At 39.1% G+C, this 15325-nt stretch overlaps 1 protein-coding gene across 1 annotated transcript in view; it reads left to right on the top strand.

The window, feature by feature from the left end:
- The window catches only part of LOC121954393 (cadherin-11-like), a 117011-nt gene that overhangs the window by 70252 nt on the left and 31434 nt on the right, over positions 1 to 15325 (top strand). Inside the window, 3 exon segments of the mRNA XM_042501868.1 lie at positions 10163 to 10568; positions 12519 to 12658; positions 13550 to 13844. Of these exon segments, the coding sequence (XP_042357802.1) occupies positions 10418 to 10568; positions 12519 to 12658; positions 13550 to 13844 (586 nt within the window). The 5' untranslated portion in view covers positions 10163 to 10417.

The following is a 15325-nucleotide window of genomic DNA, read 5'->3' as shown; positions in this document are numbered from 1 at the left end:
CACACACAGACCTATTAGTTCCTCTAATTGAAAGGCAATTAAGCCTCAGGTTTCGCGTGTGAGCTAAACGCTGGGTGTCTGTTTTTCAGCTCCGCTCTGTTTTTAAGCTTTTAACAGACCACAAAGAGCCGGCCACAGAAACAAGACACCTAAAGTGAACTTCAATACACCGACTCTGTCCATCTGTCTGTCCGTCTCTCCATCTTTTAGGTGTCTGTCCCCCCCGTCCCCCCTCGTCCTCCCAGTTTCTCACTGTGTAGTCCTTGGTTTTCATACAATTTTTCCTTAAATTATAATGACAATTCTAAAAAGTTAAACCTTTAAAACCTCAGTAAATTGGCTTGATTTATTTCAACAAAAAAGAAAGAAAGAAAGTAGAAAACATAATAAATTTAAATGTATTCTTATCATGATAATTACGGTATAATTTTCTGGACATTTACCCTTTTCTGTTTGTTTTTTTAATCATGCAAAGATATTTGTAAACTTTACAAGGAAAATCACTGAAAATAAGCAAAACATTTAGTTAAGATACTGACAGTTTTTTTTGGTTTTTCTTTTTTCCTGGAACATAAATTTAAATATATAAATATTATGCAAATTATAATACAATTTTCTGGACATTTATCCCTAGTTTTTTGTTTGTTTTGTTCTGCTTTGTTTTGTTTTAATAATTTTTAATTTTCCCCTAGAGGTAACTTTGAGGTCATTCCTTGTCACTTTCTACTACCAAATTGCTGATTATGTTTTCAAACAAAACTACGCTAATTTTCTCAGGTGTAAGAGGTTTAAATGCTTGTGAAAGCCATCTGGACGCTGCTCAAGAAAACTGGTGTCGATCCAGGCGTTAAAGGGCTAATTAGCTTTTATCACTTGGTATCAATCTTGTTATTTTCCACTCTAACTTTCAAGAATCTCATGCATTTGATTCAACCCTGCAGATGGAAACAATGATGCTTGGTTGGTTGAATCTTTGCAACATCTCAAAAGTTTGTTTAAAATTCTCCTGACAGTTGTTGGACAGAAACACGATCACTCTGTCTTTTTTTCGGTTCGTTCTCTCACTCGCCCTCCTTCCTCTCGCTCTCTAGTTGGTTCATTTCATCCATCCCTCATATTCTTAAAATCCGTCCTCACAGAACATGTTACCGAAAGGAACCAACCGTTTAAAAAATAAATAAATAGAAGGAAAAAAATATCCTTCCAGTCCGCAGCTTTACATCAACAGCAGAGGAGCCGTGGGATTTGTTTTGGAGAGTAGGAGTGGATTTCTACAGTAACAGAAAATCTCATTTTAAACCTCACATGACCCCCTTTCTCATCCCAGCAGGAACATGGAAGGAAAATCTATCCCATCTGGTTCAGATGGTGTTTAGGGTAACAGAGGGGTCCAGTGGCTCGAGGAGCTCTCCTGTCAGTGAATGTTAACAGGTTTGGTCCTGGAGAGAGCCAGATCGTCTTGTGTGTTTCTGTTGTTTCGTACTGGACAATTTACCGTAAACAAATCTGACTAAAGTTTGATTTCAAATGGAGCAAAAAGTAGTGATGACAAATAAGGGTGATCTCACAATGTTTGTCATAGTCTTTAAACAAAAATGCAAGTCTAACACTTCAACTGATGTTGAAATGGCCTGGAAAAAAAATGCTTAAAAATAGAATAATTCTGTAAAACAAGAAAAACAGTGTTTTAAAATGATTGCATGAAATTAACTTGTAGACCTTTGAAACCTGAATCAACATACTTTTCTTTGCCTTCAGATGCCTTTCACAAGTATTTAACTTTTCCAAAGCTGGGCAATTTGACTTGATTTCTACTAAACACATGGGAAGAAGGCAATGAGCAACTTGAGAAGACATGACACAGAAATTAGCAAATAATTAAGTTGCAGAGAACTATTAAAGAATTAGCCAAAAATATAAATAAATAAATAAAAAACTGAAAAAGAAATCAAATGACCTGAAACACTGCTTAAATATATATCTCTATATATATATATATAAAAAATAATTGTATGAAAAAAAAAAGTAGTGTTGTTTTATTGTAATTGTTTTATCTGCTGAAGTGTCCTTGAGTGCTGAGAAAGGCGCTTATAAATAAAATGTATTGTTATTATTATTATTATTTGTTATTATTAATATTAATATAAATATAGTTCTCTGGAAATTTGTCCCAAGCTTTTTTAAAAACGTTTTTGTATGTTTTTGTTTGTGTACTAATTGCTTGAAATTTGCACGACATGTCTTGCTGAGTTTCTTATTGCCTTTTATCGCCATGTTTTTTAAAGAGACCAAACCCATTTGCAAACAAAGACATTTTTTTTTAAGAAAAGCCAAGTTTATCCAGGTTTTAGAGAGTTAAATGTTTATTACATGTGCTATCACTTATATATGTTAGGTTTTTTTTTTATTTTATCGCCTCATATTGAGTCAAAAACAAGCCAACAGCCCTGGTTATGTGTTGTACCGCGATCTTTGTCCATGTCAGAACAGACTCGCCACCAGGCCGAGTGACACTAATGTGGCAGGAACAAACGATGACACAGAGCCTGTGAGGACACAGAGGGGAGAAATATCGCCTTCAGGCCGCGCGGGGGGAACAAACAACACATTTTACATCCACTTCCTGTTCCTGTCGGCCGCTTGGCTAATTCTGACATAATCCTTTAGTTTCGTGGCTCGGGGAGAGTTTGTGTTCGTTGCGGTCAGGACAGAAACTTTCAAACTGATGTGTTGAAACTCTGCGGATAGTTTCCGTGATCAGACGGTGTTTGAAAGGCCTTGTGAAAGGGAAAAGGAAAAATTCTGCACAATAAACACATCCGCCGCTCCCTCCTCTGTCCTTTAATTCTCATATGTATGTATCTCTCCTTTTGTACACATCGCAGAGACGAGGAACAGTGAGACCATTGTTTGCCTTTACGTCCCTGACACAATATGTGGAGACAGGGCGGAGGAGGGAAAAAAAGTATGAAAAGACACACACAGTCACACAGAGCGCCAAGGTAGACGGGGATATATCACATCGGTCCATGAATGAATCACCGTTATTACCACTGACCCCCAGAGAGACACGGAGAGAAAGAAAAGTTGGAGCGCAGACGAGGAAAAAAAAAAGTAAGGTCAAGTTTTCTCTGTAAAGTTTACAGCCATTTTCCGAAGTTATTTCAATGCTGCTGCTGGAGGTTTGGCTCAGAGAGCGAAGAGAAATGAGAGAGGAAGAGTCCAGACAGAGACACACCAGAGAGAGGAAGAGTCCAGACAGAGACACCAGAGAGAGGAGAGTCCAGAAGAGACACCAGACAGAGTCCAGACAGAGACACCAGAGAGAGGAAGAGTCCAGACAGAGACACCAGAGGGAGGAAGAGTCCAGACAGAGACACCAGAGAGAGGAAGAGTCCAGACAGAGACACCAGAGAGACGAAGAGTCCAGACAGAGACACCAGAGAGAGGAAGAGTCCAGACAGAGACACCAGAGAGACGAAGAGTCCAGACAGAGACACCAGAGAGACGAAGAGTCCAGACAGAGACACCAAACAGAAGAAGAGTCCAGACAGAGACACCAGAGAGAGGAAGAGTCCAGACAGAGACACCAGAGGGAGGAAGAGTCCAGACAGAGACACCAGAGAGACGAAGAGTCCAGACAGAGACACCAAACAGAAGAAGAGTCCAGACAGAGACACCAGAGGGAAGAAGGGTCCAGACAGAGACACCAGAGGGAGGAAGGGTCCAGACAGAGACACCAGAGGGAGGAAGAGTCCAGACAGAGACACCAGAGGGAGAGGAGGAGAGGAAGAGAGGGAGTGATGGGAGAGAGAGACGCTCTCATTGGATTTTAATGGACAAAAGTCTCCCACGCGTTTAAACTAGGGACAGAGGAAAAGATTTAAAATGGTTGAAATGATCATTAAAACTATTTTTCTGGGTAATACTATTTTAACAGGGATGCACAATAATCTGCACGTTATCAACCAATAATGGCTTGAAAGTGGTGCTGTCGGTATTATCATGCCAATCGTGATGCGGCTGACCCTCTGAAACCTGAGCAGATTGGTCTGATGTCTTTCAAAAGCAGACGCAATGAGAAAGTTAACCAGACACATGTCCCAAACAGAAGCAAGAAAATAGAAGAGAACTAGGGTTTTTTCCCTAACTTTAAATTGTATATATTAAAACAACCTTTTCCTGGAAAATGTTCTCTATTTTTTTTCCAGTCAGTTTCTCTTCACCTGTTACCAATTTCATGTAATTTATGGGGCATTTCTTGCTGAGTTGGTTATTGCCTTATCCCCATGTTTTTTTGCGAAAAAAATCAAACCAATTCTCTAAGGTTTCAAAGGATTAAAGAGCTAAAGGCATCTGAAAAGAGCTCAACTGATATCTATCCAGGTTTCAAAGGGTTAAGGTCCATATGTAACGCGTTCTTAATTCTTTAATTGCGTTTATCTCCAGCCATCATTCATGTCTTTACTGTTTTATTGTTGTATTGTAAGATTTTGTCATCTCCGTATGTCAATAAATCTGTATTTGGAGAATCATACTGTAAACAACACTAACGGCACATTTACAACGGACACCACACCACTGACTGCAGGGTCACACCTGCTTGAAAACACCTGACATCATGTTTTTGTACAAACATCAACATAAACCTCATAATATCACACTTTAAAATGGAGGAATATTCAGTTTTTCAGATTCAATTAAGCAGTCAGCTTTTCCACAACCCTTCAACAACATCTGCACACTCCTCGTTTTACTGATGACAACATTTGGAAAGTTCCAGATTTCAGCTTTAAACTGCGGAAATTAAAACCGCCACCTTTGATCGTACAAGTCTTGATTGTGCAAACGAAACCTGGAGAACAGACGGGCGTAATCTAAAATAGAGCCAACAGGAATGGCTCTGTGAAAGAAAACTAGAGAAGCTTGAGAAATTGTCTCATTTATTCACAGTCGGAGGAATCGTCCTCTGTGCCGCGACGCAGAGATAGTCGGCGTGATTGCAGCCGGGCGAATATAACAGGGACTGTGGGTGAAGAGGCACAGCGTGAGGCAGAAAGAGAGCGCCACAAAAGAAATGCATTTACCTACTCAAACAATTTGTCGGTGCAGACCCAGATTCTCTGTTAAAACGCCATTTGAGTGACTGTTTGCCATCCATTGTGCTCCTAATGGGTTTGGGTGCAAAGTAAAGAAATTCAAAAATGATAGAAATTACAGTTTGTCCGTCTCATCGGCATAAAAATCAGCGTGTTGGCTCATTCAGAGAGTAACTTTTAAGGTAGGGCTGTCAAATGTTTATTTATTTATTTATTTAATGGATGAATGTCAATAGTTAACCCTTTAGAACCCGAGCAAATTTCATTTCTTAGAAAAATAAATATAAAAAGGAAAAAAAAAAAAAAAAACATGGGAAGAAGGTACAAGAAAATAACCTAAAATTTGTAAAATATAAATATAAAACAAAACAAGTTAAAAAAAAAAACACCATCATGATACAAATAACAAAATAAAAAATAATATATTTTTTAATCATAAATATATGTATAGATAAAACAGTGAATAATAATAATAAAAATAAGGAATTCTAAACACTTCTACCCATTAAAAATAATAATATAACAACAACAATAGTCATTGCTTTCTTATTTTTGTTTGTTTTTTAATAAATCTCAAGCCAATTACCCTGGGTTTCAAAGGGTTAAACTCATAACTCAGTTATTTTTAAACAAATGCACAAACGTAGCGTGATCTCTTGGTGAGCAGAAACATGTTGGCACTGCTTCTATTTTTTTATTTTTTTTATTTTTTTTTTCTTCTTCTAACTGGACTGCTCTGACCTTTGTGACACACACACACACACACACACACACACACACACACACACACACACACACACACACACACACACACACACACACACACACACACACACACACATGTGGCTCCAGCTACCATCTAATGTTAGCCAATGAATCACAGCAGTCTAGTCCAACACTTGACTCATGGATTCACAGCATCGCAACGAGCCCGAGGGAATGGTGTGTACACGCACGCGCGCACACACACACACACACACACACACACACACACACACACACACATATACACACACACACATATACACACACATATACACAGTTCACTATTCTAATGTGACTCTTGAGTCATGTATTCAGACAGAGGAAGTGGTCTGGCCAAAAGGCATGCGCGCCCTGGGGAGTCATTATCACTGTCTGTTTCTGGGTTGCATTCTGTGTGTGTGTGTGTGTGTGTGTGTGTGTGTGTGTGTGTGTGTGTGTGTGTGTGTGTGTGTGTGTGTGTGTGTGTGTGTGTGTGTGTGTGTGTGTGTGTGCCGTTAAGGACATCACAAACAGGAACAAAATTGCAAAAGACTCTTAGACAAAGACACTGTGCAGGATTATCCAAGTTTCCAAATCCATAAATGCTTGTGATGTATTTAAATCTACCAAGTTTCAGAATAAAAGAAACTGATATGAAAGTTGTGCTGTTAATTCCTCTTCTTGTGTGAGGAAAATGATCTCGAAGTTGCTTTATTTTAATTTGACAGCAGGGTCATTTCACTGTCAAACAAGTCGCCCGTTATCACATTCACAGTCACGTTGAGTATTTCTGAGCCGTCACTCTGCGCGCTGCCACCAATCTGTTTTATTACTGCTGTATTTTTTATGTGTTTGACTTGACAGTTTCTGCAACAAATAACAGATGACCGGTAGCAGGGTTTCAGGATATTGGTGAAAGCAATTTATTTTGGACTTGCTTTATTTATTTATTTTTACTTGTTAAACAAGGCTGACATTTAACTTGACACATTAGTGACAGTTTGAGAGCGTGTTAATAGATTCTGCAGAGCTGGTGTCAGCTCTTTGCACAACAAGTGTAAGCCGGGGTTTGTAATTTGTTGTTTTTTAAAGACTTGATGGAAGTTTTCAAGAAATTCACAAATGATTTCACCTGAAAGTGACAACACACCAAGAATAGATACGCCTGAGGTGTTGCTGTTGTTTTGTTATAAATTGTCGGCAACTTTAAAATTCTCAACTGAAAATTAACAGCAAAGATAGTTTTAGCTTTTTATGCAAATTAATATGATCTACTTTTTGTTTTAAGTTACTTTTGAGCCTAAAAAGCAGGCAAACTCAACTTACTTTGCTCGGGGCACTTATGAAACCTTTCTAGGATTTTCAAATGTTTCTAGGTTTTTTGGACATTTCTCTGAAGATGACATCTTTGGAATTTTTTGGACATTTCTTGGCTTTAAGAAGATTTCATAGATTTCAGGATATTTATGGGATTGGGACCTCTGTCAGGGGATGCGGGGGATCCTCTAACTGGCACGTTTTTAAATAAACAAGCTTGAGAATGTTTCTAGGATTTTATGACATTTTCTGACATTTCTTGTATTTAAGGATTCTAGGATTTTAGGGTATTTCTCAGATTTGGGGACCTTTTTACGATGTTAGGATATTTCTGTGAAAGGACATTTCTAGGGTTTAGGTGTAGCTGTCTAGGTGTGGAGGATCCTCCACTGGCACTTTTTTTGATCAACAAGCTCTATTCTGGTGCCGTTTTATGCACTCTGGCACCTTTTGTATACTAAAAGGTACAAAAACAATTCTCAATGTGAATCACAGATCACAGATTTGGCCATTAGGTCGTAAATTTAAGATCACCACACAGCTTTGAGTAAAAGACAACAGACTTCTGCTTTGGTGTTTTTCTCTAATTTCTTGAATTCTTCTATGTAATTTCAGTTAAGTCCCACATGCGTCGCGTTGAGCAGCCACCTCGCTATGACAGACGAAGCTAAGCTTTTCAGCTTACACAGCTAAATGACACACAAGCACAGACACAGAAACAAACATCCACATCAATCAAAAGTCTCGGGGATAATTAGCCAGATGATGAGGCAGTGTGGGATTAACTGTCAACACTTCCTGGATGGCTGGTCATGTGGTCAACAGAAGCCAATGGGCCATGAGGGAAATTCTCATCGACTGAGATGCTGGAAGTTGAACACACATACACACACACACACACACACACACACACACACACACACAGAGAGATGTGCACTCACACACTTCATTTATCTGTCTAAGAAAAAGCAGCACAGTTAAGACAGAAAATCAGAAGAATGAGGTACAGAAAGTGAATCAAACAGCAGCAGACAGAAAAACTAATTTGTAATGGTTGTAAAAGGATTTGTGTGCGCACAATCGCTTTCTGTCAGTTTGCTTCTTGTATGTGTTGAATGATTTTGGAGCAGCTTTGTTGCAATTATTTGGTAGTTTTGGAATTGTTGAGGGTGTTGGCTGTTCATAGAGAAACACTACAATTCAATGTGGAATATAACGGATCTCCAGCCGTGTCCCAAATCTCCTGTCAACCATGTCAGGTGCCATAATGGAGGTTCATTGGCGATGCAGCTGTGTGCAAATGATGCATCGATATATGTAAACCACTGAGGCAGGAAATGAGATATCTGACATAAAGGTGCGGGTCATTTAGTGACGTTATTGCCTTAATGAAGTGCAATTAGGGACACTTGTTTCTAAATATGCATCAGTGTAACACAGTGACCTTTGTCTTCTGTGTGACCTTCAGGCCCAAGTTTTTTCTTGACATGGGTTAACCCTTTAAAACCTGGAGCGACATCCATCATGCAACATGGATCGTGCAACACTGTGCTTCCTATCATCCTGAACTTTATGTGTGTATTTTTTATGCGCTGACTTTAATGTGTTACTGCTGTTGACACTAATGGCTCCCCTGTCCTGAATTTCAAACATTTTTTTTTTTTTATTTCTAATCCCTTTGTCCTGAGTTTGTGTTCCCCATATTTTCGGTTATGGCCGACTATAAACTCACAAAAAAATGACAGCAATTGTTCTTTAGTGTGAAGGTGTAAGTAATATGACATTGTTATGCTGCTGTTAGTGGTTTGGTTGTCGGGCATGTAAATGTTTGACTTTGTTTTAGACCAAAATCTGACATTGTTTCCTTTAAACAAAGACCAAACATTTTCACTCATCTTCACTAAGTAGCGTTAGTCATCTAAATGTTTAAACTTAACAATACCATAACCTTGAGGGTGACAGGTCTGGAAAAATGTTTTTTGGATCAAATTTCTTTGTTTGGTCTTGTGCAGTTTAACAGATCAAACTGAAACACATGTTCAGGAGTTTGAAGGAGAGTACGAACACACCACCTGCCTTTAATGACTTTCATGTGTTTCAATGCTTGCTGTACAATACTGTTGTTTTATTTAAAGGGGTTTAAGGTAGAGCAGTATAACTGGAATTTACGGCCTGCAGAGCAAATCTGGCCCCTGATAGGGTGCCAAGCGTCCCCCCCCCAACCATTTTCTACTTCACAATAGAAATAAAGTGATTCACATTGGAATTGTTTTTTATTTTTAGTATATACAAGGTCCCACAGTGCATAAAATAGCATCACAACAGAGCTTGTTGATCAAAAGCTGTGCCAGTGGAGGATCCTCACATCCCCAAACAGACGTCTTAATGCTAGAAACATTCTAAAACCCTAAAAATGTCCTGAAATACTAGAAATGTCGTAAACCCTACACATCCTAAGATCCCAAAAAAGGCATAAAATTCCAAGAAATGTAGAAAAATCCTGAAGATGTCATCCTAAACCCTATAAATATCCTGACATCCACTTTTACAAAATGACAGGGGCCTCCTGTCATTTTGTAAAAGTGGCCCCCAAACAAAGCAGGTTGGGTATCCCTGAGTTTGAGCCACACAGCGACCTGTGGCTGCTCATGAGCTGCACCTCCCACACTGAATCACTCGCTGTCTAATTGAATTAAAGCTAATGAGTTTACAGACAGCATTGTCTGGTAATTAGTACAATGTCCTAATCAACACAACAACCATTTAAGAAGTCAGATCTCCAACTGCAGTCAATTAACATCACCCTAACAGACAGGAATGAATGATCACTCAGCTGTTTATGTTGTTTCTGCTGTCACTGTTGAATCCATCACTTTTATAAAGATTAATCTGTTGCGGGGGAAAGTTTTATTAAACTGGATGTAAATTTGCTCAATTGCGTTGTTGCTTTTTTGTTTTTTCGTAAGTAGTGTTTTAATTATTTCTCCTCTGCTCTTTTTCAGGCTCTGCGATCAGAGGAGAGAGGGAGCTTCCGCACTGTGAGAGAAGAAGAAAAACGAGGAGAAAAAAGGCCGTGACGAGAAAGTCGGTGATGAGTATCCGCACCAACCGGCCCCGTCTCAGCTCATGAACTAAGTTCATCAACAACATTTCGTTCGCACAAACAGGATACTGCCTCAGTGGGAGTGGCGCTCCACTGAGAGGAACCAGACAGTAAGGGGCGGAGCGAAGTGCACGGCTGCTCAGGTTTGAGCGAGATGACGATGCTGACGATGAAGAGGCAGGGCCTGGGGCCCTTGAGGGCCTTCCTGGTGCTGGTGGGAGTTTCTGCGCTCTGTAGCGTTGCATTAGGAACCCGGAGAGGAAACACTTCTCTGGATCACAGGGGCCACAGACACAGACATCCAGGTACAACAGAAGCAGCCAGGTCACCTGAACTTCAGGATTTAACCCTTTGAAATCTGCAGCAATATCAATCTACTTATGCTGCACACGCATTTAAATCTTTGAACCCAAAGCAAAGTGGTGCAATTTCTTTTAAAAAACATTGGGGGGGGAAGTGCCATGAGAAACTTGGCAAGAAAGGTTAAAAAAATTTCATGAAATTAGTAGATTTAGAAAATAATTTTTAAAATAGCTGTGGGGGAAAAACTGAGAGAAAAACTATATTTACAGCTAAATATCATGACTGCGTATTCCAAATTATGATACAGAATTATTTTTTTTATATTTATTTCAAATGTCTTGCATTTTGAGCAAATTGATGCAATTTCTTTCAAAAATATGGGGAAAAAAAGGCAATGAGCAGCTTGGTAAGAAATATTCCACAATTTCAAAAGAAATGTTAAATTGGGAAAAAAAAAAACATTTAAAAATAGAAAAAAATGGAAAAAGGAAAAAGCTAGGGAAAAAACTATATTTAAAATAATCATAATTACGTATTTTAAAATATGCTACAGAATTATTATAATTTTCTTTTTCCAAGTTTTTTTGCCTTGTTTGCTGGTTTATAACTTTTTCCTGTTGTTTTTCAGTACTTATTTTCATGTCATTTTCTTGTACTTTTTTACTGCTAAGCTCTTGCTAATTTTGGGTCATTTCTCTTTACGTTACTCACCGTCTTTTTCCCATGTTTTTGAAAGAAATCCAGCCAAATTGTTCAGGTTTCAAAGGGTTAACATCCATCTCTTACTGGATATTGTTTTGCTGGATAAAACGCTCAGCCTTACTTAAACTGTAACTGTGATGCATTCTGAAATATTTTTCACCTGTCAAAGCACAGATGGTGACTTCTTTTTTTTCATGGTATTTATGTATTTTTAAAACTGACAGTGATCCCTCCCTTGTGACCATGAGTGGCTTTATACTTCAGAGGACTGACAGTCCATTTTTGACAATTACTGTGCAGAGATGTTATCATCCAAACTGTGCAGCAATATTTCCTTTACATTGATGCATTTGGAAAAAGCACTGCAGCACATTTTCTTGTCAACAGTGTGATCTCTTACTCCAAACATCTCCCAAGACGGTTCGGATAATCACATCTTCTTGAGTTTATTTACACTGAGATTTTATGCATTTGTGGTTTTTCAATTTCAATCTTTTTTGTTTTATTTTTACTTGCATAAAAAAGACTTGCTTAGGATTTTTTCAATCAAGGTCCACTTTAGTTACAGATGTTCACACACGGCAGCTGCTCAGTACAACCGGCCTGCTCCACGTTCACCCTGAGCAGCTGCAGCAAACAGAGGTTAAGTCCTCTGCAAAGACACATCAGAAAAAACTCCTTGTTGAAGCGTGTGTCGTTGACTCCAACTTGAATTTAATCTATTGAGAGTATTCTCAAAAAACAAATTGCCGTTGTAGTCAAAGTAGGCCGTCTTACAAAGATGCAAATACTTTTGAAATTGGTGACCAGAGAAAACAAAAACAAAAAAGCGCCTTTGCTCAATAAGTAGAAAAACTACAACTCCCACAATACTAATCACCTGATCAGACCAATAAATGCTCCAACTGCTGGGTGACGTAATGTGGACCGGTCAGGTATACTAACATTAATAACAACATGCTCGACCACACCTCATTTTAAGACCTACACGCCTATAGGTGTACAGATGGCTGCAAATACATTTGCTGTTTACACAACGGGGACACTGGCCATGAAAATGACAACGGGTTTAGGATAGGGTTTAGGATGATTCAGTGTGTGTCTGAAACTAGCAGTGACAGTGTAAATGGGGCCCTAGGACTTTCAATTATGTTTCTGCAGGCAAAAAATGTGTTGTATATTTCTTAGTTAACAGAAAAATATAGCATTTGTGTAAAGAAATGTACTGATGTTTGTTTTTGCGCATGCAGGTCACTTGTCGCTGCACAGACACAGACAGAGGACAGGGAAGGAGGGGCAGGTACTCCACAGGTCCAAACGAGGATGGGTCTGGAACCAGTTCTTTGTCATTGAGGAGTACACCGGGCCTGACCCGGTTCTGGTTGGCAGAGTGAGTATAATAAAACATAATTATAAATAAATCGCTCTTGAATTTCTTCTCTTGAGACAAACAAAATTAATACTGCAGTAAAAATTACCGTTTAATTCAAACTGCCCTTCGTTTACAATCACGGAGAGGGCAGGCAGTGTGACAGCGAGTGACGAACTCCAACAGGATTTAAATGTGTTTTTCCCATTTATCAAGAGGAAAGAGAAAGCTCGGAAAAAAGAGAGGTCACGCTCACATTCAAGGTGAAGATGATTGGTGGTTCTCCTCCAAAACAACAACATCACTCAAACCGAGCAGCGCCTTTCATAACAAACAACAAATTAGGTTTACAATGCATCATATTTCACAGCCTCTGGGTGGTACAGGAAGAACAACACTTTAATTGAATGTTGAGCATTCCTCAATTTCTTTGGATGACAGTCTTTTAAATCTCTTACTTATTTGGGTGTGCCCGTCTCACACAGCACGTCTACATGCCCGTCCATCTTTGTCTCTGCATGTCTTTAACTTGTACACTTGAGAAATCGACGCCCAAAGTCACATTTGCCGGGCTACAATTCATATTTCAGTCTCGATCTGTCGATCAGAAAGGCTGTCGTACTCTGTAATCTGTCGCTCTCTCTTTTTCTGTATTTATTTATTATCATGATTATTATTCACCATTTAGTGCAGAAATATAATCAAATACAAAGTTATGTCTTTCCTTCCCCTCCTCTGTGTTTAAGTTTCTATCTGCATTGTGTGATAGAACTGAGAACTGTTGAATATATTTATCTAAATGTTTGTAGGGGGGGGTTTGTCGCAGAGCTGTTTTTCCAGTCTAAAAATCACCTGTAATCGTTTTCCTTCTGCATTGTCTCACTCTTTTTTTTTTTTTTTTTCCTATTTTAGCTCCACTCAGATGTCGACTCAGGCAACGGCAACATCAAGTACATCCTGTCCGGTGAAGGCGCGGGAACGATCTTTGTTATTGACGACAAGACAGGCAACATCCACGCTACAAAAACCCTGGACCGCGAGGAGCAGGCTCAGTACACTCTGACAGCCCAGGCGGTGGACAGAGACACAAATAAACCTCTGGAGCCTCCGTCAGAGTTCATAGTGAAAGTTCAGGACATCAACGATAATCCTCCGGAGTTTCTACACGGGCCCTACTACGCCAGGGTGCCTGAGATGTCCAATGTCGGTGAGTAGTAAAAGAAAGGGTTAAAGTGAAACAGGAGGCCAAGTTTGGTGCTGGGTAAAAAAAAAAGTTTAGATTTAAGGTATTTGTTATGTTCCAAGTTGGTGAGAAGGAAGCGAACTGCAAAACAGGAAAGCTGCAGTTGGTTCGATTTATCGATTTAATTTGGACAGCAGTCGTGTAGTAAGACACAAGGTCTTCATCTTGTTTGCTGCCCAGTGAGACCTGAGCAATTTGGCTTGTTTTCTTTCAAAAACATGGGAAGAAGGCAATGAGCAAGAAATAATAAATAAAAAAAAAAAAAACACCAAATAAAATAAAATAAAGAATTTAGTAAAAGAAAATAACCGAAAATAACTACTTACTTTTCACAAATTTTATGAAATCATAATTTTAAATGTATCAGGATAGTTATGAATGTTTTTTTCTTTTTTTTAATTTTCTAAATCTACTGATTTCTTGCAATATGTGGAACATTTCAAACCAAGGTGCTCATTACATTTTTCCTATGTATTTGAACAAAATAGCATCAATGAACTCAGATTTCAAAGGTTTAAACACTTGGGAATGGTGTCTAAAAGCAGCACAAGGAAAGCGATAACGCTCCAAGGTCCAATCGGACCTGAACTGGTCGAGGCGTTCTGAGCATGCTCTGTAGTCCCTACATCGGGTTTTAACCTGGAAGTCCAACAGCAAAATGACCAGCAGATGTGGTCTTTTCCAAGTATCAAATATAATTTGATAACAACAGGTGAAAAGCAGAGATAATCAATAGTATAGAAAATGTCTCTATTGCAAATTGAGTGACATTTCTTGATGAAGTCACTGATGGAGTTCATCGTCAGTGTTGTCTGTCTGCTAAACAGCCTTTTTCATACATTATTAATTATCACTGAAATCTGACCGCAGGAAGTGTGACAGAGAAGTGGAGAACAGGCAGAACCATTAGCTGACACTTTCAGCTCCTAAAGAGCTATTTCAACTTTTTTTCACCTTTCTTTTTTTATTAAAAAAAATCTGATCAACCAGACGCAGAGGCAAGGAAATATTTAGCACTGGGTTGGCATGGGCCGGAGCTCGCACCGTCTCCTCAGAGTCTCCTTACTGAGAGCTTCTGATCTTGATAGATTTTCTCTCTAAATATTATGTTGGAGAGTCTTCAGCCCCTGGAGGCTGACCTGAACTGAACCACACTGGCAGTGGTGCTGCCTGCCAGAGAAATTCCCCCTCTGAATGGGCTGGACTTCCAAAGGAAGAACTCCTGAAAGGACTTCTGAATGAGTTCTGTTCAAGCTTTTGGGTTTTTTTTTTCCCACTCATCTTCTTCTTAAGCTGAAACATGAATACAGATGTCTGGCAGGGAGGGGCCTCCGGCTGCTATCATCCTCAACCACAGAAGTGGAACAGAAAGAAAAGCTGTAATTTGACTAACTGGGTCCGTGTTCCCTCATGGACGCCACAATTAGAACAGATAGAGAAGACAG

Source organism: Plectropomus leopardus, chromosome 15, assembly GCF_008729295.1.
Source record: "Plectropomus leopardus isolate mb chromosome 15, YSFRI_Pleo_2.0, whole genome shotgun sequence".
Lineage (NCBI taxonomy): Eukaryota > Metazoa > Chordata > Actinopteri > Perciformes > Serranidae > Plectropomus > Plectropomus leopardus.
Note: the sequence above shows the minus strand (reverse complement) of the source record. Positions and strands in the feature narration are given on the sequence as shown.